The sequence below is a fragment of the Myotis daubentonii genome, chromosome 10 (assembly GCF_963259705.1).
Source record: "Myotis daubentonii chromosome 10, mMyoDau2.1, whole genome shotgun sequence".
Lineage (NCBI taxonomy): Eukaryota > Metazoa > Chordata > Mammalia > Chiroptera > Vespertilionidae > Myotis > Myotis daubentonii.
In genome coordinates, this window is record NC_081849.1 from 64,633,812 (window position 1) to 64,654,950 (window position 21,139).

General features: G+C 52.7%; 1 protein-coding gene across 1 annotated transcript; it reads left to right on the plus strand.

Annotated features, from left to right (window-relative positions):
• Positions 1 to 2,741: 2,741 nt before the first annotated feature.
• Positions 2,742 to 6,258, plus strand: EVX1 (even-skipped homeobox 1). The gene is made up of 3 exons (XM_059656165.1): positions 2,742 to 3,258; positions 4,707 to 4,951; positions 5,430 to 6,258. Exons 1-3 carry the CDS (start codon positions 2,841 to 2,843, stop codon positions 5,958 to 5,960), a joined length of 1,194 nt encoding a protein of 397 aa, XP_059512148.1. The 5' UTR covers positions 2,742 to 2,840; the 3' UTR covers positions 5,961 to 6,258.
• The last annotated feature ends 14,881 nt before the right edge of the window (positions 6,259 to 21,139 follow it).

A 21,139-nucleotide genomic window follows, 5' to 3' on the forward strand; every position in this document is an offset into this window, starting at 1 on the left:
TTTTCATCTAGTCCCCCCCCCAATTTTCTTTTCCTGGAGCTACAAACCCCATCTCTCTTCATCCGATGTTGACGACAGGATGCTGTGGGAAGTGACTTTTGGTTACATTTTCCCTCCTGTGCGGGCTTGCAATAGGCCCTAAGGACCCGGGAAACTGAGGCTGGAGTGGGGAGGGGTGGGATGGGAGTGGGGCTGGTCCTTGAAGCTTCACATCCCAGCTGGGAGGAGGCAGCCCCCTCCCCAGAGAGGCTGTATCTGGCCTGGAGCCTCCTTCCTCCCAGCGCCGGGAAGCCCCCTCAGTGGGGCCTACCGGGAAGATGCCAGCGACACCTCTTGATCTCTCAATCCCGCCGCTTTCATCAGCAGAAAGGCCCCAGCAGAGGATCAAACGCGCAAAGCGGGCGGGAGGAGCCTGATCCTTCTGAGGAGGCCCCACCTGGGTGAGCTGGGGGGGGGGGTGCTCTTCGAGAAGGGGGAGGGCCCTGGGGGAAGGAGAGGGTGGGCGACCCAGGCCCAGCCTAGGGAGGGCCCCACCCAGGGTGGGTAACGCGCCCTCCCACACAGATGCTGGGGCCTGACTGTGACAGGAAGGGGCGAGGGCAAGCAGATGGTCCCCAGGCGCTCGCGGCTGGCTGGGAAGGGAAGGGCAGACAGATCCTCAAAAAACCACCGCAGCAAAAGGCTCTGGGAGCTGATCCCCTCCACTCCCAGCCACTCCTCTCACCTTGTAAACATCCCCAGGATCTGGGGGCCGGAGGGCTCAGCAGATGGCGGCCTTGGGAGTCCCAGGGCGTGGAGAGGTCTATGCAGACACTACCACCCAAATCCCTTCCCCCCGGTTAATCGGCATCTATGAATAAGGGGGAGACGTTGGAAGTAGGAGCCAGAGGGGTATGTTCCTCTCCTTGAGCCCCTGCTTCTTCCACCTCCCCCACTAGCCCACAGGTAGGAAGACTGAGGCAGGGAGAGAGGGGAAGAGCAGAGAAAAAGAAAAAGGAGGAGGAGGAGGAGGAGAAGAAGAAGAAGAAGAAAGCAGGAGATAGAAAGACAAAAAGATCACCACCGAGGGACCTTTCTTTAGAATCCCAGGATTGGGGCTTTGAATCAGGACGTGGAGGGGGGCAGCCTCAGTGGTTTAGCGTTAGGAGGGCTGAGGAGTGCGGGAAGGAGAGCTGTGGGGCCGCAGTTCCGGGGAGGCCTGCCTCTCGCCCTCACCTGCCTGGCCTGGCAGCTTGCTCCGAGCTGGCGCTGTTTCCTAAAGGTTCTGGCTCCCCTTCCCCGGAAGACCTGGCGGGGAACCTGTGGGGGCTACTCCTAAAGGCACCATTCGATTCCATTTAACTCACCAAGTACAACACGCCCCGCCCCAGCTCTGCGTGGGGGTCCCCTCCTGTCCTCAAGGACTCATAAGAGCACCCAGTCACTTGCTCTTTCTGAGCATTTTTGGTGACGTCTCTTTCAGGACCAAAGGCAGGGGAGGGGGGAACCCTGTGAGTGGAACCTCTGCTGCCCAGTACTGCCGCCCACGCTTGCTGCGCCCCTGCCCCAAGGCTCTGGTGAGAGCCCTGCCTTCGGGCAGCAGCCTCTGGCACGGCTGGAGGGGCCGCATTAGTCGGCGCCTCTTCCCTTGAAAAACCTGTTTTGGGGGGAATTCGTTGACTCTGAATGAATACCTTAAACTACGGGCGGGCGAGAAGAGGCCACTCTCAGAACCGCTCCCCACCCTACATACCTGAGGTGCAGGCGAGGCCCCAGCAAGTGGGAAAGCGATTTCTTCTACGAAGGAGCGCGCCTGGAGGTCAAGCCGGGCAGTAGAAACCTCGGGCCACCTAGAAGGGGAGGGGAAATTAAAAAAAAAAAAAAAAAAGCAAACACTATGAGTCAGCAGCCAAGGCGGGTCTTTAAAGAAAAAATTTAAGACATTTATCTCCAGCCCCGTGGGGAAGAAAAATAGCAAAGGTTGTTCCCAGGAGGAGGGGGATAGCTGGGTAGGGATGGGAGGAGGAAGAGAGGAGAGGACACCCCAGGTTCAAGCTCTCCAGACAGCTCGGGGAGGGCGGACTATGTTGTTCGGTAGCTTGTACAGAGACTCTGGAGCCGTTTGAGGTTAGCTCGCCAGGGACCGACGGTTGTAATAATGCCCGGAGCAGCGAGCCTTGTGACTCGGCCTTCAGACCCCTAAAGTAGGGTTATGGGTTCTCTTCTCTGTGCCAGATCAAGGCACCAAGCTAAGAAAACCAAAGCCGAAGCAACAATAAAAACCCCCAAACGCGTATTCAATGACCGAGCCCGCAGCCCCTGCGGTACTCGCGGCGCGCACGCAGCTCGGCTTTCTTCCTGCGGAATCACATTTGCATCCTCTGCCTGGTGTCTCCCGCGCTCAGTGTGCGCGTCTCTCTGCTTTCACACTCTCCTCCCCATTCGAGCGAGGCCCACACCTGGCGCATCACTGCCGAGCCATTAGCTGCGGGTCTCCTTTCATCTCCGCCGTGGCAGACGTTTCTATTTATCCACTTGCGCTCGCCGAGTGGCGTCACCAGCGGTACTGTAATGACGATTGCAGCGGGAGGATGACAGCTTAGAAGAGGGCAATGGGGCTTCCTCCCAGAGGCGGCGCGGCGCAGAGGAGCGGGCGCATCACAAGGTGACCCCAGCTCCCCACCGCCGCTGCCGCCGCCACTGGCCACCTCGCGCTCCGGCCGCTCCGCGCCCAGCAGGTCGCCTGGCTTCTCTTTCTCCCTCCCGCGGCCAAGATCTGTCGGACCTCTGGGGACCCAGGGAGCAGGGGGGCTAGGAGCTCACTTGGGGCTTCCCCCCTCCTCCCTCCGGAGGTCTCTGGGATGGAGAGCCGAAAGGACATGGTTATGTTTTTGGATGGGGGACAGCTTGGCACTCTGGTTGGCAAGAGGGTCTCCAATTTGTCCGAAGCCGTGGGCAGCACGCTGCCGGAGCCGCCCGAGAAGATGGTGCCCCGTGGCTGCCTGAGCCCTCGGGCCGGTCCCGCGGCCTCGCGGGGGAGCCTGGAGGAGGAGCCGGTGGACGGACTAGCAGGAAGCGCGGCGGGGCCGGGCACCGAGCCGCGGGCAGCCGGGACAGCCGCGCTCGGCCCCGGACCGCCGGCCCCCTCGGCCGCCGACAGCATCTCGGGCCAGGGGCAACCCAGCAGCTCGGACACGGAATCGGATTTCTATGAAGAAATCGAGGTGAGCTGCACCCCGGACTGCGCCACGGGCAACGCCGAGTACCAGCACAGCAAAGGTAGCCACCGCCCCCTTTCGGGCCTCCCACCGCGCCCACCTTCCACCTCAGTTCTGGAGGGAAGGGTGACTCCCTTCTCCCGGGCAGGGTGGCTGGGGGCCCACTTGAGCAGTTCGCCCCTGCTATCTGCGCCCTCGTGGGGTCTCCTTCTGCGCTCAGGCATTGGCGGGATTGAGGGTGACAGCTATGCTTGGGTGGGTGGGTGGGGGGGAGACGAAAGCCCTGGGATTGAGGGGGATTTAAAATGCACCCCAACCCCCCAGAGTTTTGTGGTTCTGCTTCAACTGCCTCTGGGAGATACCTTCCCCAGGCGTGAGTGAGATCAAACGCGGGTCCCGGCAGTTTGTGGCTGGCGGGGTGTAAGGCGCATCCAGGCGCGGAAGCGGGGAGTCCATAAAAAACCGTAAAATCGAGGCTGAGCCGGGCCGCCTGGGTGCTGAGGCCCTTCGACCAGTTTGCACGTCGGTCAGAGGTCCAAATTACCTTGTCACTTCCCTGGCTCGGTGGCGCCAGGTCGGAAATGGTCCCAATGATCTAATTGCCTTTGGTCTCCGGTTGCATTTGAAAAGGCAGAGCTCTGGCCCGCCCCCTCCCCCTTTGCTTCCCAGTCCCACTTCTCCACCCAAAGGAAAAGGAGCTGCAGGGGGCAGGAGCCCCACCCTTCGCTGGGTTAGGCCCAAAGGAGGGGGCTGTCATTTGAATTGGAGACCCCCTCCCTGACCATGGGCGAGTGTGTGTGTGGGGGGGGGGGGGGACCGCCAGGAGGGGAGTCTCCCGAGAGGGTGGACAGCTAGAGGCCCACCAGCAGACTCCCCCACAAAGCTGCTGTGGTGGCGGGAAGAGCCAGCTATGGAGGGAAAACCACCCCGGCCTTGGCAGCCAACTCCTTGTTGAGCACTCACACTCCCCATTCCCACCTCCACCCAGACTCCCTACCGCAGCGCGGCCTTAGAACAGCTCCTCCACTCAGACATTCTAAGGTAACAGGGTACCGAAGCACACTCCATGCCACCTTGCAGCACATGCCTCCACACAAAGCAAGAAGACAGTCATGCCAGCATCCCACAATGCACCAAGACCAGAGTTCACAGCGCCCCAGTGGATGATGCATCACAGTCCGTTTGCTCGTCAGATACCACAGATTGCCCACTCCTGGCAACAGCCAGCTGCGAGCTCAGACGGCTGCATCTCCCCTGTGCCGAGGGCAGGTGTCTGGGGGTGGGGGGAGGGGTCTGGGCTTATCCCCGCAGGCCGTCCAGGCCTAGGCCGCTATGTGCTCCTCTGCGTGGTGAGCCCTGTCCTCCCTTTCTGGTTCTTGAGGTCCCCAGCACCCCAGCAGAAGCAGTTACTGGAGGGGGACCCCTTTGCACCCCGAATCCTCAGCCCCACATCAGCAGCCTTTTTGTCCGTTGTGTTGTGTTGTGCTCTTGGCTCTGGGCTCCCTGCAGGGCCGGGCTCGGAGGCGCTGACCGGCAGTCCCCAGGGCGGCAGCGAGGCCCCCAAGAGCACCGGCGGGGGCTCGCAGGGCAGCCTGGCCTGCAGCGCCAGTGACCAGATGCGCCGGTACCGCACCGCCTTCACCCGGGAGCAGATTGCGCGGCTGGAGAAGGAATTCTACCGGGAGAACTACGTGTCCAGGCCGCGCAGATGCGAGCTGGCTGCCGCCCTGAACCTGCCAGAAACCACCATCAAGGTATGCGCTCCGGCCGGGGAGAGGGGCGCGCCCACTCGGCAGGGAGCAAATGCCACTGCCCGGTCCCTCACGTGTGCGGGGCCAGGCACCGGGGTCTGTGGGCTCCCGGCCACGTGGCGGCTGGGCTGGGGGTGCAGGCAGGTGTGGCCGCTGTATCTCCCGACAGTGCTCAGGCAGCCACCGCGGCAAGAGGTCAGCTCTGTCCCTTCCGAGCGGAATAACCAGCAGGGATGGGTGCTGCGAGGCGACAAGGGAGTGTCCCAAGGGAGTGCGATTGGAGGGGGCTGTTTGTGCCACCTCAGACCCGTGGAGTCCCTGGTCCCCCACTAGCGCACTGGCGCCCGGGAGGCAGGGCGGACCCTGGGGTCTCTCTGAGCCCCTCCTGGGGGTTTCCAGCTCCGGGTGGCGGTGGAGGGATCGGCGTCGTCCCCTGCAGGGGGCAGGCCTCCGGGCCCAGCCTGCGCCTCTCCCCCCGCAGGTGTGGTTCCAGAACCGGCGCATGAAGGACAAGCGGCAGCGGCTGGCCATGACGTGGCCGCACCCGGCCGACCCCGCCTTCTACACGTACATGATGAGCCACGCGGCGGCCGCGGGCGGCCTGCCCTACCCCTTCCCGTCGCACCTGCCCCTGCCCTACTACTCGCCCGTGGGCCTGGGCGCCTCCGCCTCGGCCGCCTCGCCCTTCAGCGGCCCGCTGCGCCCGCTCGACACGTTCCGCGTCCTGTCACAGCCCTACCCGCGGCCCGAACTGCTGTGCGCCTTCCGCCACCCGCCGCTCTACCCCGGGCCCGCGCACGGCCTGGGCGCCTCGGCCGCCGGGCCCTGCTCCTGCCTCGCCTGCCACAGCGGCCCCGCCAACGGGCTGGCGCCCCGCGCCGCCGCCGCCTCGGACTTCACCTGTGCCTCCACGTCCCGCTCGGACTCCTTCCTCACCTTCGCGCCCTCCGTGCTCAGCAAAGCCTCCTCCGTGGCGCTGGACCAGAGAGAGGAGGTGCCCCTAACCAGATAAGGGGCTGCCCGCGGGCTGCCGGCTCCAGGACGCCCCGTGGGGGGGCCCCGGGGACTCAGCCAGCACCGCTCCCCGCCCCCTGGGCGCCGAGGGGAAAGAAGGGGCCCCGAAATGCACCACCAGGACTCGGCCTCGAGGAGGGACTCCCGGAAGCGGCCTCGGCCGGCCCGTTGGGGCAGCAGGGGTGGGACTGGCAGGCAGAGGCTGAGGACCTGCCTCTGGGGCGCCCCTCTGGGCCCCTCGTCATCGGACCCCCTGCCCCTAACCCGGGTGGAGGCCTTGGCTCCAAAGCTAAACAAACTTAGCAGCAACAGCAACGAATATCCAGCCCCCCAGGCCCCTCCCCCCCACAGGCCCTTCCTCACCCGGGGTACCCCTCTCCCCTCTCCCCCTCGCCCTGCAAAGTCAAGCCCAAGCACTGGAAGGGGAATTGCTGTCTCTCTACCAAATGCTGTGTGCGCAGCGCAGGTAGAGACTACCCTTGGCCAGCTTTCCGGGCGGGAAGCCTGTGGATGGCAATGCACCAGCCCTCGAGGGGGAGTGAGAGATGATGTGCTGCCACGGGGAATCCTGGGCCGCCATGGCACCTGGGGACTCGCTGGCCTTCCTGGAGCCTCACTTACACGACACCTTCTGGTTCTGCCATTTACTAGCACCTGATCTCTTTCCTCCTCGCTTCTCCCTCTCTCTCAACTTGCAACTCCATCTCCAACCCCCCTCCCCTGTCTGCCCCCCCCCCTCACATTTTGTTCTAAGGTTGGTAGGAAGGCTGCAGACCCCCCAGGACTCCTTGGCCCAACACATCCTGCTTAGTAAGTGATGTGTGTGTGAGGAGGGCTTGTGAATGTTGAATGTATAATAATGCTCACCAGAGCTGAGCTGTTAACAAGGCGCGGAGGGAAGAGCTTAGGGAGCGGGCCTCATCCCCCTCCCTCAGTATCTGCAGGCAAATCAGAGGCGATTTCCAGCCTTTGCCTGCACCAGGAGCTTTCTGGCCTTCCCTTTGTATTTGGCATCTCACATCATTCTCCTTCTCATTCTCCTCCCAAGTTGCCACTGGAGCCTGGCTTTCAGATACTAGTGGGAGCTTCTGCCCATTCGGGGGCACTTATCTTTCCCCTTCACCAGGGTCTGCTTGGAGCCACCCCCAAACTCTCACTCCCACACTCATTCTTGCAGCCAGAGTGAGGGACAGGAGACCCTGTACCCCCCAATGCAAGCTTCGCTCTGGCTGGGAGATAGTGGTTCATTTGGTTTGGTTTTCCTTTGAAGCCCAAAGAATTTGCTGTTACAATTTGTTGACCACATTGCAATAAAAGCTGGACATGATTCTCACTTTAGCATTTTAATTTTTTGGCAGCAGGCAGGAGCTTGACTCCTTTTGAATGGCTAGCTCAGCCATGTGAGGCTTGGGCAGGGAAGGAACCAAGAGATGGACCCCCAGACAGAGTCCCTCAAATCTCTGCTGGGACTGGCAGGCTCCTCACGGGCATGGCACAGAGGTGGAGAAGGCAGGCTCCCAACTGCCCCATGCGCGGGTCTCCTTAGTTCTGTGCTTGGTGGGCACCTTCCGGGCAAAACTGGCAGAGCACTGACCCCACTTGGTGCTCCCCCCTGCGATGCTCCCATCTCCACTTGCTCCAACCCTTTGAGGAAAGGGACTGAGCTGTAGTTTCCTGGCCCCTTGGCCAACCAAGTAGAGATGAACGAGGCAGTGGGGGTGGAACTGGGTCTGAACATTAGGGGTCAGGGAGATGAGGGAGGAGGAGGTCTTGGTTGGGATGGAAGGGTCTGCACCATCCTCAAACTGGCAGTCATCTCCAAGGATGGATTTCTGGGCTGTCAGGGCCAGTCTCCGCAGCCACCTCACTCCCATCCTTTATCACCACAGAAGAGCCACGTGACTGCCTCTGAAGTCCTGCTCCAGCAGGCTGGGTCCTCCTGGACCCAGTGGGTGGATCCAAGGGCAGGCGTGGGCCCCTCAATTGGCCTTCACCCTCCTTTGAGGCCCAGAGCAAACCTTTCTGCCCACAGAGCCGCCTGCCCTCCCCAGCACCGCCTTGTGCGGAGGTCTCCACACCCCGCAGCCTCCTCTCCACTCCCCGCCCCGCCCCGCCCCTGCGCAGCTCCTTCCGCGGCCCGGAAGCTCCCGGTGCCAAATCCGGGCAAATCCCGCGGTTACTACGAGTTGGGCCAAGAGATTGCTTGCGACAGGTAAATGGGCTGCGGGATGCCGTAATGCCAGGCGTATTTTCAGTTAATAGGGAGGGAAAATGAGGTGTCTGCAGCGATATTGGAAAGTACAAGATCGATGATCCGGCCTCGTGTCCAATCAGCAGCCTTTAATTGACTGTATTTTCTGGGTAATTGAGCCTCTCTTCCTCCAAATTGAAGTGGAAGATGTAACAATACATCTTGCCAGGAGGAATTACTCATTATTTCATAATGAAATTTCCCTTTTGCCAAGGTTTGCGGTTTGGCGCTGGGCACCGCTTCTCCCACTCCCCCCCCCCCCACCCGTGCACCTGAAAACGGGTTTGCCCGCCTGCATCTGCAGCCACAAGTGGCCTGATACCTCCATGGGCGGGGGAGGGGGGAGGGGGGAGATAACCATGAATAAGACACTGCCCCTCCACGGGCGCAGCCATTTCACCTGTAAAATGAGAAGGCAGCGGGGCTGGAATGGTATTATCGTTACCATTTTTCAACGTGCTGAACGCCTGTTTAGCTTTGCCCCGTTTCCATCCCATTTTGCAGGTGGGAAAACAGAGGCTCCTGGTCTCACACGGCCATGAGTGGCCCACACAGCTTTGAGCTTCCCGCTCCCGCTTCCCCTCCCTTGTCCTGAGCCTCTTTGGGGCCCATAGGCCACGGTCACCCCTCACAAAGTCTGACACCTCACTTGCCACTCACACTCCCTGGGCTTCTCAGCCTAGTGGAACCAGGAGGGCAGGGTCTGGTAGCAAAGACCCGCGCTCCATCTCGGCCAGCCCAGCCCAGCCCAGCCCGCAACACCAGCCGCCCCGCAGCCCCAGTGCGTGCTCAGCGCGGCCCGTCGCTCGCTTGTTAGCGAGTGATTGATTGCCTTATTAAAGCGTGTTCTTGTAAGTGTGACCAAACTGATTGCATTGCATATGTTTGGGATAATGCTCATTTTAAACAACAGGATAAAGAGGATGAGCTCGGCAGACGAAATGATTCTGGCCGGCAGCTCCCTAACTCTGGCATTAAATTGCCCAGTTACATAGCAAATCACTTGGCTCCTCCACCCTGGTCCCCATTTTTCCCTGGCCTGCAGTCTGATCGAATCCTGCAAGGTGGTGTGCCCCACGCGTGGCGTGGCTTCTCTAGTGACCACATGGGCTCTGTCTTCCCAGCGGAGAACCCTGCACTCCCACCGCCCAGACATCCAGTCCTCCTGCCGCATCCCGGGCGGGCGCAGGGAAGAGGAGCTCAGAACCCATCCTCTCACCCTCGGCCTCCCAGGGGAACGTGGCCCTAGGCCGGTGATGGCGAACCTTTTGAGCTCGTGTCAGCATTTTGAAAAACCCTAACTTAACTCTGGTGCCGTGTCACATATAGAAATTTTTTGATATTTGCAACCACAGTAAAACAAAGACTTATATTTTTGATGGTTATTTTATATATTTAAATGCCATTTAACAAAGAAAAATCAACCAAAAAAATGAGTTCGCGTGTCATAGGTTCGCCATCACTGCCTAGGCCGTCACCGCAAATGGGATCCCAGGTCCCCTCAGCAAATCGCACGTCTCCCCACCCCACCCCCAGACCTTTCCGGAAAGTTTAAAAGATCCTTTTGTTTCCCAGGCTTCCCCCGCTCGCTCGGTTGCTTCCATTATCCCTCCATCGAGAAAAGCCCCGCCACCATATGTCCGCCGAAGAGCAGAGCGTGGGTGTCACAGCGGACAGTTGTCGAGGATGGCCAGACGGATGACATTCTCCAAGTGGGAAGAGCTTTTCTTTGGTAGCATCCTCTCCATGCACATCGCCCCGGAGCGAGAAAGGGAGGGGTAGGAGCTATGAGTGATGGGGAGGGAAAGGAGGTTGGGGCAAAAAATTGGGATTTTTTTTTTTCCTAATTACTATACCCTCAACCAGGTTCTCTGTTTGTGCCTGGTGCCTAACAGACATTCTCAGCGGCCGTCACCCACTCCAGTCGACTTGCAGGGGAGCCAAACTGCTGGCAGATTGAACTTCCTGAGGGACACCTTTGGGATAGGCGGGCATTCTGATTTGTTCAAGATGCTGGAGGTCATCGGGACGCGTCAGACGCGATGCCACTCTTCGGAGGGTCATTTGCAAGTGCAAGCACACGCATTCGTTGGCAAGATGCAGCTAGAATGTGTCTGGATAAGCGACTTGATTCAAACGGCAAATTTCTTCCATCACTCAGCTCCTCCCTGGCTCTGCGGGGCAGGCGCGTCAGACTGCACTAGGGCGAAACCAAGGCCCAGCCCGCCATTTGTGCCAGCCTGAGGGCCCCCCCGAAATGTTGACCCTTGGGCGGGGGGCGGAGGGGGGGAGCCAACCGCAAAACAGGTGCTACCGTCTACAAAGCAAACAGAAACTCAAAGTCGTTTCCAAAATCGCCTTCTCAGCAAATAAGTGTGTGATATTCTGAGCCAGAGCAGGAGAGAAAGATTGCCACTTAAAAATAACATGAAAGCATTAAGTAATTATTTAAAACAAGGCTGTTTAGAAAAATATTTGTATTTATTGCAGCTGCTCAATTGGCCTCGTTAAAGTCGGCAAGCATTTAAATTGTGTTACAATCTCATTTAAATCCCCTCCGTTCCAGCAGGCTGAAGAGCTTGAATAGACCAATCACTTCATAATGATGATGAATGAGAAATTAATTCAGATACAAGCAAGACAATTTAGGCCTTCATCTGTTTAAATAGCCTTCCAATATTATTCGCGATTGCGGGTCACAGATTGAATCAATTGTCCAATCTTGTGAAAGTCATATCCTTGCATCTTCATCCCGATTATTTATAGCGCAGCGAGGGCTGCTGAAAGGTATACGCTGTTAACAGGGACAATTACTTAAAGGGAAGCGTTTATAAAATGGAAAACAAATGCCGGGGTTAGGAACAAATGGGATCAAAAGCAGCCATTCCAATCTGGCTCCCCGAGGGAAGGGAGCGGCGCGGCTCCCGCGGGGCGAGGGGCGCTCGGGGCTTCCCAGGTGAGGCCGGGTCTGCGGGGAGCGCCGGCCTGCGGGTGCCCGGGCTGCAGCCGTGATTCCGGGCAGCCTGACCTCGTGGCTCCAGGTCGAGCGGAAGCCGCTGCCAGGCCCCCCGGCGGCAGATGTGGCCCTTCCCCGTCTCTCGGGAGCAGCCCCCACGCAAGCGACCCAGAGCGTTGCACTTGGTGCCGGGCTCTCGGCCACCACCGGGCACAGACCCCGGTCCAAGCGCTCAGGCCGTCGTCGCAGAGGCCGGGAGGCCGCGCTGAGCGCGGGGGCGGAGGTGCTTGGAGGTCCCTGGACTCGGGAGGCCCAGCCTCCTCTTAGACTCTGGGAAGAACCCCCACTTCCTGAGGGCGCCCCCCCCCCTCGCCGCCGTTCCTGAACAGAAAGCGCGCCTGGGGTCGCTGCACCTCTTTTCGAGCCTAGACCCCTTCCAGGCCGGCTTCTCCGGGCGCCCTCGGGCCTTGGAGTAGCGTCCCGTTCTCCAAAATAAAAATAAATAAATAAAAAAGAGGCGCCCATCCTTCCCCAAGCAAGCGCCCTCCTCATCTCCTGAAATAACCGCTCCTGGTGAGGCAGCTCCCCGCCTGGTCACCCCGCGCCTCGCCTCGAGGGAGCCCAATCCTGGCGAGGCGGTCATCATGACTTCGAGGTGACATGTGCCTCCCCTTGCTCAGCCGGGTCAGGCAAAGACGCAGAAAAGTGGGCGCCGGGAGATGGGTTTGCTCCCCCCCCCCCCCGCCCCAATCGGTACACGCGTGCTTGGCCATAACTGTGTGCCGCATCTACGCGGGCTCTGGGCGCGGGTCCTTTCTAGGAGGCGCTCTTCGGGGATGTAAGCGAGGTGGCTCGGAGCGGAGAAGCGGGAAAGGTCATTGGATGCGCGGAGCCTGGAGCAGGAGCCAAGAGCAAGAGGCTCGCAGCGCAGACGGCCCGGCGGCCACGAGGCACCGCACGCGCGCCGCTCCCGGCAGCGTCGAGGTGCTGTTTTTCTCTTTTCTTCTTCTTCCTCTGTATTTCTGCTTTGAAACAAAAGCCCAGCTAATGGATTCCCGGCGCTCTGAGGACCCACTCCCGGGAACGACTTTGATGCATTGCTGTCCAATTAGTGCATTTAATTGGTGTCCTCGGGGACGGGCTGCCCGGAGCTGGGACACAGCCTCCACTCGCCTCTTCTGCACACTGAAAAGGTAAAATTTATAACGCGCTGTAGCCATCCCTTGGGAGTTCGCGCCAGAGAGGAAGACAGGGAAGGAAGGGAGAGATACAGCTCAGTCTTGCAGAGCCCAGGCCCTCTAGCCGAGGGGAGAGTGGGTGAGGGTCCAGATTACCCTGACTCTCCTCAGTGGGGCCTGGTGGGAGGGCTCCCAGGCTGAGTCTGAGGATTATGAATCTGCTCGCAGAAAGGCCAAGGGAGAGTGCATTGTCTGTAGAAGCCCACTCCATGTGGTCTCTCCTCTCGTTAATAATGGCTGTTTGTTAACAAGGATGTGGAGGTTAAATAATCCGGGTGGAAGATTAAACACTGTGCCTCATCCAGACGCTGCGAGCAGAGCAGCACACAGACCTGTGCAGGAGCCACTGGCTGGCTGGAGCCTGGAGGAAGGTGGGAATAAACAGCCTGCAAGGAGCCCTGGCATAGAGGAGGGGAGGTCTGTGCTCCCTTTTCGGGGTGTCCCCCATACAGTCTGCACAGGCCCAGCCCCTAGGTGTGTTGAACAGAAAAACCATAAAGGACCCAGCCCCAATGAAGTGTGGATGCCAGACCTTGGAGATCAGAAATGGAGGCCTGGGTCTGAATCCAGGGCCCCTCTTTGAGGAGGGGCTATCTGCAGCCCACCAGGCCTCCCAATGTCATACATCTGGGAAGTAAGGGACATTTGTACCACATTTGTAACACTGGATTGGAAGGTAGAAGATGAAGTTGTAGCTTGGGTTCTGCCCCTAAATAATAGCTGTGTCATCTGTATTGCATTGTTTTCCTAGCTTCATTTTCCTACTGTATAAGATGGACAGGAGACAGGGCTTGATATAGATGACGTATAATATTCCTGTTTCTTTCCTTCAGCTCACACCAGCATTAGGGATCTGAGCACCTATCAGATACTCTGTCTCCACCCCGTCTTGGAGGGTTTAGTCAAGGAGGATTTTGTTCAGCAAATATGTGAGAACCTACTAAGGCCAGTCACTGTGCAATATATATTCTTTAGCTGTGAGAGTAGAATATCAATTTGTATATCCCTGAGTGGTGGTGATGGGGGAGGTGGTGGTAGTGATGGTGGTGGTGGAGATGGTTGTGGTAGTAGTGATAGAGATGGGGTGGTAGTGGTGATGGTAGTGGTGATGGTGGTGGTAGTGGTGATGGTGGTGGTGATGGTGGTGGTAGTGGTGATGGTAGTGGTGATGGTGATGGTAGTGGTGATGGTGGTGGTAGTGGTGATGGTGGTGGTGATGGTGGTGGTAGTGGTGATGGTAGTGGTGATGGTGATGGTAGTGGTGATGGTGGTGGTAGTGGTGATGGTGGTGGTAGAGGTGACGGTGATGGTGGAGAGGGTGGTGGTAGTGGTGATGGTGGCTTTAGCCATGGAAGGTTTCAGTGTTGGCTTCACATTAGAATCAATTGCCCTAAACCAGTTGAATCTGACTCTTGGAAGTGGAGGTCTGGACATCTGTAGTTTTCAATGTTCCCTTAGGTGGTCCCTTTCACTGGTGTAAGTGAAAACTGAGAACCACTGGGGAACGGAAAGCACAGCTTGTAAGTACTCAGTAAATTCTATTAATTGTAACTGAACTGAGGTTGGGATTAATAGGAAAGGAGCTGGGTCTCTTTTTTATCTTTAAATATACATGATCCACTGACTAAGCCAAGTTTTAATAGTTTGGATATACTACATAACTAGAGGTACCCTGACACTTCAGAGCCAGGAGTCACCCTCCAGATCTTTTAGCCAAACTATTTCACTTTGTGGGTTTTTTAGTTTTCTGTAGGTGAAATGGACCTTGTCTGGCTACTGTGGATTTAGAGGAGGCAAAGGATGTTGCATAGGAAATATGCCACCTCTGTTCTCAATTTATTTTGATGTCAAGGTTGGGGTGACTGCACATTTCTTCCGTATTTCACTCCGGCAGTGCTGACATGTCCCGATCCAAAGGCCAAAGCTGCTTCCTAAAGGCACTCCAGGACCTTCATTGGAAGCTGTCATTCCAGTTGCACATCCTGGGGTCAGCCAATGAAATTAGTGAAAGGGAAAGTGCTGAGAAAAACAGGGTAAGGGACACTCTCACATAGATGCTACCTCACTAAACTACCAGGAAGGAAGTAAAGGAGGAGTTACAAGCTCCCCGTGCAAGCTCTAGAGCAGTGGTTCTCAACCTTCCTAATCCCGCGACCCTTTAATACAGTTCCTCATGTTGTGGTGACCCCCCAACCATAAAATTATTTTCGTTGCTACTTCATAACTGTAATTTTGCTACTGTTATGAATCGTAATGTAAATATCTGATATGCAGGATGGTCTTAGGCGACCCCTGTGAAAGGGTCGTTCGACCCCCAAAGGGGTCGCGACCCACAGGTTGAGAACCGCTGCTCTAGAGGGAAGCTTGCACATTGTGCCTGGGGTGAGGTTTGGGTGGGGGGAGGGGCCCTCGGAGAGCGCCACCAGAACTGGCCAAGTGACTTTGGGAATCATGATTGTTTAAGATCAGAGATAGGGTCTGGGGGTGGCAGTGACTCTAAAAGAAGTATGTGTGGAAATAATCCTGCACCTCCGAAGAGAATCTCTAGAATTCCAGGGAAGTGCTCTTAGTGCTGTCTGAATAGGGTTTGCTTCTGAACTGCCATGATATCTGTGCAAAACAGCCAATAATTCTACTTTCTGCAGGAAAAAGAGGTTGTTTCTTTTTTTAAATATAGATTTAATTCAATGCATACATAGTAATTCTTAAAGTACTAGAGACATCTTGGTAAGGATGCTTTCTCTCTGCTGCCATGGCCAGAGGCTTGCCCTTGTTGGGACGTCTGGATCAGATCACAGGAATAAAAAGGAAAGGAAGGAAAAGTGGAGTGTAACTGTGAATCTCAGTAAACCACTCAAGCCACAGAGCGGGCTGGGAAGACAGGAAACACCATGTGGGTCTGGAGGCCCATACTTTGGGTTTGAGCTCATTGTGTAAAGTGTGCAAGCTCTTGGTCACTTAGAATTCCCTAAAGGAAAGTCACTGATCACACACCTAGAATGTACTGATGACTCTCCCCCAGATCTGGTGCCCTTTTACTAAATTAGAATTACCATTTGTCCTGCTGAAAACCTCACTCTTATTTTATCCACAACAGGGTTTCAGTAAGATGTGACAATGGGTGCTCTCCTAGTTTCACTGTATTTCCCATTAGTGGAGGAATTGGGCTTGTGGATAAAACAGCCGGAGGGAGCATCACAGAAAGTTAGGTGATGTCACATGACTGTCTGTTGGAGGGTGGACATTTAATGGACTGTTCTGTTTGTATGTTACAGGACTGCCTCTCTCTGGTTTGAAAGGATGGAGTGAGAGGGTTACACAGGCTCTGAGAAATAGCAGAGGGAGGTTCTGGGTTTTGTTGGTGGCATGTGCTGGTTTCTGGGCTATTGGGGAGGACTGTGTCAGGCTTTTGGTTTCTTAAACTTTGCTTTTCTTATAACCTTCAGACAGTGAACTGAGGTTCAGATCCACTTCCCATGACCCACCTCCTCACAATACCAACCAGTAACAGTCTTCAAATCAGTCTCCACAATAGTAGGATGGTTTCACAAAACCCTTTCAAAGATATTAGAAGCTTTTTAAGAGGCAGTTTCTACTGAAGGAGAGTTGTGAATTTAACTGAATGTGACATTCTTTTCTTTTCAATTACAGTTCTTTTCTTTTTCAATTATTATATTAGTTTCAGGTGTATACCCCAGTGATTAGACATTACATAACTAAGTGATCATCCCAATATTTAATATAGTATATGCAATATTAGGTTTACAGATGGTATATACAAAAGTAGGTTTTACAGTTGTTTGTATGGAAAAATAATACAATAATTAATAAATAATAACACAAGAGTAAACTCGGTGTTTCATGTACTCACAACTGTAAACCTACTTTTGCCCCACCCTGTACATTTGCAGATGTGTGGTATTAGGTTTGCCTACTGGTGAATGGTATTTTATATCAGTGATGATTTTTAGATTCCTATCTCCAGTGATCAACTGTGGACCCCTTAATTTTTCTCTACATCTGTGAAGTTAAGTCCCAGTTTCATAAAGACTTAGTTTTGCCCTTTTTCTACAATGTAATTTGTAGACATTGTGTCTAAGAAATTGCTGTGACTTACACAAGAGTGTTTAAATGCTTCATTGATGGACAATCTTGTTGGTTAAAGGAAGTTGCCTTGGTTATTGGCTAATTTACAGGGATTAGAACAAGTTCTGTGCTTTATTCCTTCCTCCCTTCAGAGCCAATTATTCCAATCTCAGGGCAGAGCAACACATTCTTGGGAGAAGGGGTATGTGAAATAGCCTCATTTTTGGCTTTTCTGCCTTTAATCCCACTTTTCAGGCCATGTCTCATCTCCCATCACCTCGAATCATGAGATACACAGTGAATGGCACTGGGCCCTAACAGTGCTCCATGGATGGAGTGAGGATAATTTATTTCCAAAATTTTCTTTATCAGTTACTTGATACAGAACACTAGGTCAGTGTGTATGTTGATTTTGTGGGAGGTGAAAAATTAGTGTTGATTTTCTGGAAGGTGAAAACTTAAGCTTCTTCAGTCTGTTTATTTCAGAGGAAAATGTTTACCTCAAAAGCTAAAAATGAGCCCAGTTAAAATGAATATCCATGTAAGAGTGTTAAATGTCTTTCAAAGAGTTAAATTTTAACAGAGTACCTTCTCATTTCAAGGATTTTATAAGCACTAGTTATACATATATAAGGAGTTGATAGAAATAGATTTAATTTTATGTACTTGGTGAAAAGAAAGCTCTATTAAAAGGAATTGTGTATTTTGAATCATACTTTGCTAATGATTTGTTATTTTGGAAATACGTTCTATGTAAACAATTTTGATCTAAAACACTGGAAATGTAGTTTTAAACTTCCAGTATTTGTGTCAAGCGGTATTCACCATGCTTGGTCTCTGAATTTAATTCTCCTACTGTTTCTTTAAAGAAGGTGATAAAATGGACAATCAACCTATATGTTTTCAATTCCCACTGAACACTACCCTCACAACGATCCCTGCTCACAGTAAATTCTGTGGGATCTGCAACACAGGTTTTTGCTGTTGCTTTAGAGAGTAATTGGAATTCTTTAGCAGTATGAACACTTCCTCAAACAGCTCAAGTGGAAGTCAATCAGGATTCATAAGAGAAGTAGTTGCTTACTCAATAACAAAAGAGGCAACCTGATGTAATGGAAAAGGTGCCGGCTTTGAAACCGGGGAGGCCTTTGAGCAAGAATACCTACCCAGCTCCTCTGTAAAGAGGAATGTAAAACTGATAGCAATGCCACAAACTTCCGGCCTCCCCCTAAAGACGAGTAATTAGTAACACGCCTCCTTCTAACAACTCCCGTACCTGAAGATAAGGCAGGAAGCTTTGAAGTGCAGACTGTGGCAGCAGGGCTGGTCTGCCCTGGGGGCACTGTATTACTTACAACCTTTTTGCAGTGAGAATTGCAAATTGTACCACTAAATAGATAAGCTTAAAATCCTGTTGGATCGTTTTGAATTTGGAATAGCAAGTGTAAAGACTTTAGAAGTCATGGTTCCTAATATATAATGATGGAGAAGATTTGACTTTGGGTGGTGGCACACAGTGCAATATACAGATCTTGTAACATAGAAACCCACACCTGAAACCTATGCAATCATATTAACCAATGTCACACCAATAAATTTAATTTTAAAAGGCGGGGGGGGGGGGGGGAAGAAAAAAAGAAAAGAATCCATGGTTGATTCTGCATGGTGAGTTCTTTGGGGAAAAAACAAAACAAACAACAACAAAAACCCAGCGTAGGCCAGTACCCAGGAAGCTCAGCCACAGGCCAGGGCCACTTTCTGGATATGGGAGGCATTCCTTTCTTCCCTTTTCTCAAGAGTCCTGAGCGAATTTTCAGAGGGTCAGTTTGGGTTGGAAGGGATTTCCTTTCTTTTTAAAATATATTTTTATTGATTCCAGAGAGGAAGGGAGAGGGAGGGACAGAAACATCAATAATGAGAGAGAATCATTGATTGGCTGCCTCCTGCACACCCCTACTGGGGGTGGAGCCCACAACCCGGGCATGTGCCCTTGACTGGAATCAAACCCAGGACCCTTCAGTCCGCAGGCTGATGCTCTTTCCACTGAGCCAAACCAGCCAGGGCTAGAAGGGGCTTTCTTGAGGCCCACATTTTTATAGAGAAGGAAACTGAGGCCAGAAAGGGTAAGTTAATGACCAATGAGATACGTTAAGAATAATTAGGAAAAAGCACTTTGTTATAACAGTCTCGACAAACAGGACTTCTCTTCATTTCCATTTTTTTGTTTCTCACACTTTCTATGCCTATCCTTCACCCTGGCAGCTGATTTATAGGCTGACCTTTGACCTGGACCAGCCCATAGATTTTGTGGGTGAGCGTTCTCATTTGCTTTGCATTCAAAGACTGACCTTCTCCTTGCCTTTCTGACTGGTTATGACTCATGGCCTAGCTCAGTGATGGCGAACCTATGACACGCGTGTCAGAGGTGACATGCGAACTCATTTTTTTGGTTGATTTTTCTTTGTTAAATGGCATTTAAATATATAAAATAAATATCAAAAATATAAGTCTTTGTTTTACTATGGTTGCAAATATTAAAGAATTTCCATATGTGACACGGCACCAGAGTTAAGTTAGGGTTTTTCAAAATGCTGACACGCCGAGCTCAAAAGGTTCGCCATCACTGGCCTAGCTGAATCCCAGGCCCTTGGGGTCCCAGGCAGGGTGAAGTTCTGCATTCCATACAGACTTTCCCAGTGGGAATGGGAAGACCAGGCTCCGTTGCTATGGTTACCCTCTTCAATGATACTGATTATCAGGGACCTTCTTTCCTCAAGAACTCGGCTTCTACCTCTTCCAGAAGTCATCCTCTACTGAGTGAGAATGGCTGTTGAACTCTTCACGTACTTTCTGGACATTTATCTTGAATTCATCCTGCCTGTATCAACAAACTCACTTGAAATTTTTCCAAATATCAAGTAGGAATCTTTACCTTTGAATCCAGTTCAAATTTAGACTGCAAATCGAATGTTTGTTCTGTGTTGTACAATGTGAATATTCATATAACTAAATTTTTTTAAATCATAAAATTAATATAGGCTCAAGGGAAACCCATGAAAACTGGCAAAAAGGAAGTAAATCTTTATTATTAATATTTAGTGTGCTCCTTTTCAAATTAAATTTTTTTTATATCTATTGATCTTTAAAAATGTGTCTTTTGGCAGATGCATAATTATATTTTAAGCTGAGGTTAATTATGGGTGGATTTCAGGGAACACCTGAACTCTCTGAAATTATATGTAAAATTGTTTGTACATAAAGGCATATAAACTTTTTTTCTGGGGAGAAGGCATACTTTCTTTTTTAAAAATATATCTGTATTGATTTCAGAGAGGAAGAGAGAGAGAACGATAGAAACATCAATGATGAGAATCATTGATTGGCTGCCCCTTGATCGCCCCCTACTGGGGATCGAGCCTGCAACAGGGGCATGTGCACTGACCAGGAATCGAACCATGACTCCTGGTTCATAGGTCAATGCTCAACCACTGAGTCATGCCAGCTGGGCATACTTTCTATCAGATACTCAAAAGAATCTCCATGACTCCAAACATCTTAAATATCTAAGTTTGCAGTATCTATTTTGCATACTCTAGACAAGCACCTCCTGAAGACATGGGTGAATGCCAGTATATTACTGGGACCTTGCTGGGTTTTAGCATTTTAACTTTTCTGTCTGCATTGGATTTGGCTGTCCTTGTAAAGGATTAGGTCAGACTGTCTCTATAGTATGTAAGCAGTTGAAGGCTTCTGGACAACCACGCAACGTTTTAATTTTCATGATTCTGTTAGATGTATGTAGTGGGAGGGGCCAGAGGGGTCACTGTTCAAGGTGACAATATGTGGGACATATAGACAACCAGCATTTCCAGATCCCATCAGGGAAGAAGGTCTGATCTGTGCTGGGTTTAGAGTTAGTCTTCAATATCACTACTTAAAGCTGTTTTAATGTAGTTACAAAAATAGAAAATATGTACTCACCACGTGGCAGATAATGTTCAAATGGTTACATGAATTATTTCACGCAATCCTCTCTACAGCTAATGAATCAAGAAAGGTTATTATCTCCATGTTACAGATGAGGCTGCCAAAGCTTGGCGAGTTTGTTAGAGGGGAGTCAGAATTGGAATTCAGGCAACTTGGTGCTAGAGCTGGGAACCCTAATGTCTATATTCTGTTGCCTCTCTTGGCAGTAATGGCACAGCTAATACAACCTAGTGTTTTCATATCATTTTACCTGCTGCCTGCTTGCAAGTATATTATTTCATCTCCTCCACATAATCGTACTGTTGTGGAGTCAACAAATAGTTATTGAATGGTTTTGATGGGAGACAGGCATACTTAGCATCTCTCTTTGATAAGCTAGGTAAGTGACTCTCAGAAATCTTTGTGGTTTTCTAAAGCACCCAATGACAGAAAATGAGAAAACAAAATTTGCACCCATGTGACTCTACTCCAGCAAGCTTGCCCATGAACCATAGCTTATCACAGACCACCTTGTTCTTTATGTTGAGAATTTGTTTCCAAATATTTGGAAAGGTTTCTGAAAGGGCAGTTGATTTCTATATGCACTTGGTGGTTTCCAATGATAGCAGACAAAACTAGACTTGGTTTGATTTGCTTCGATCATTCATGAGAACAAGAAG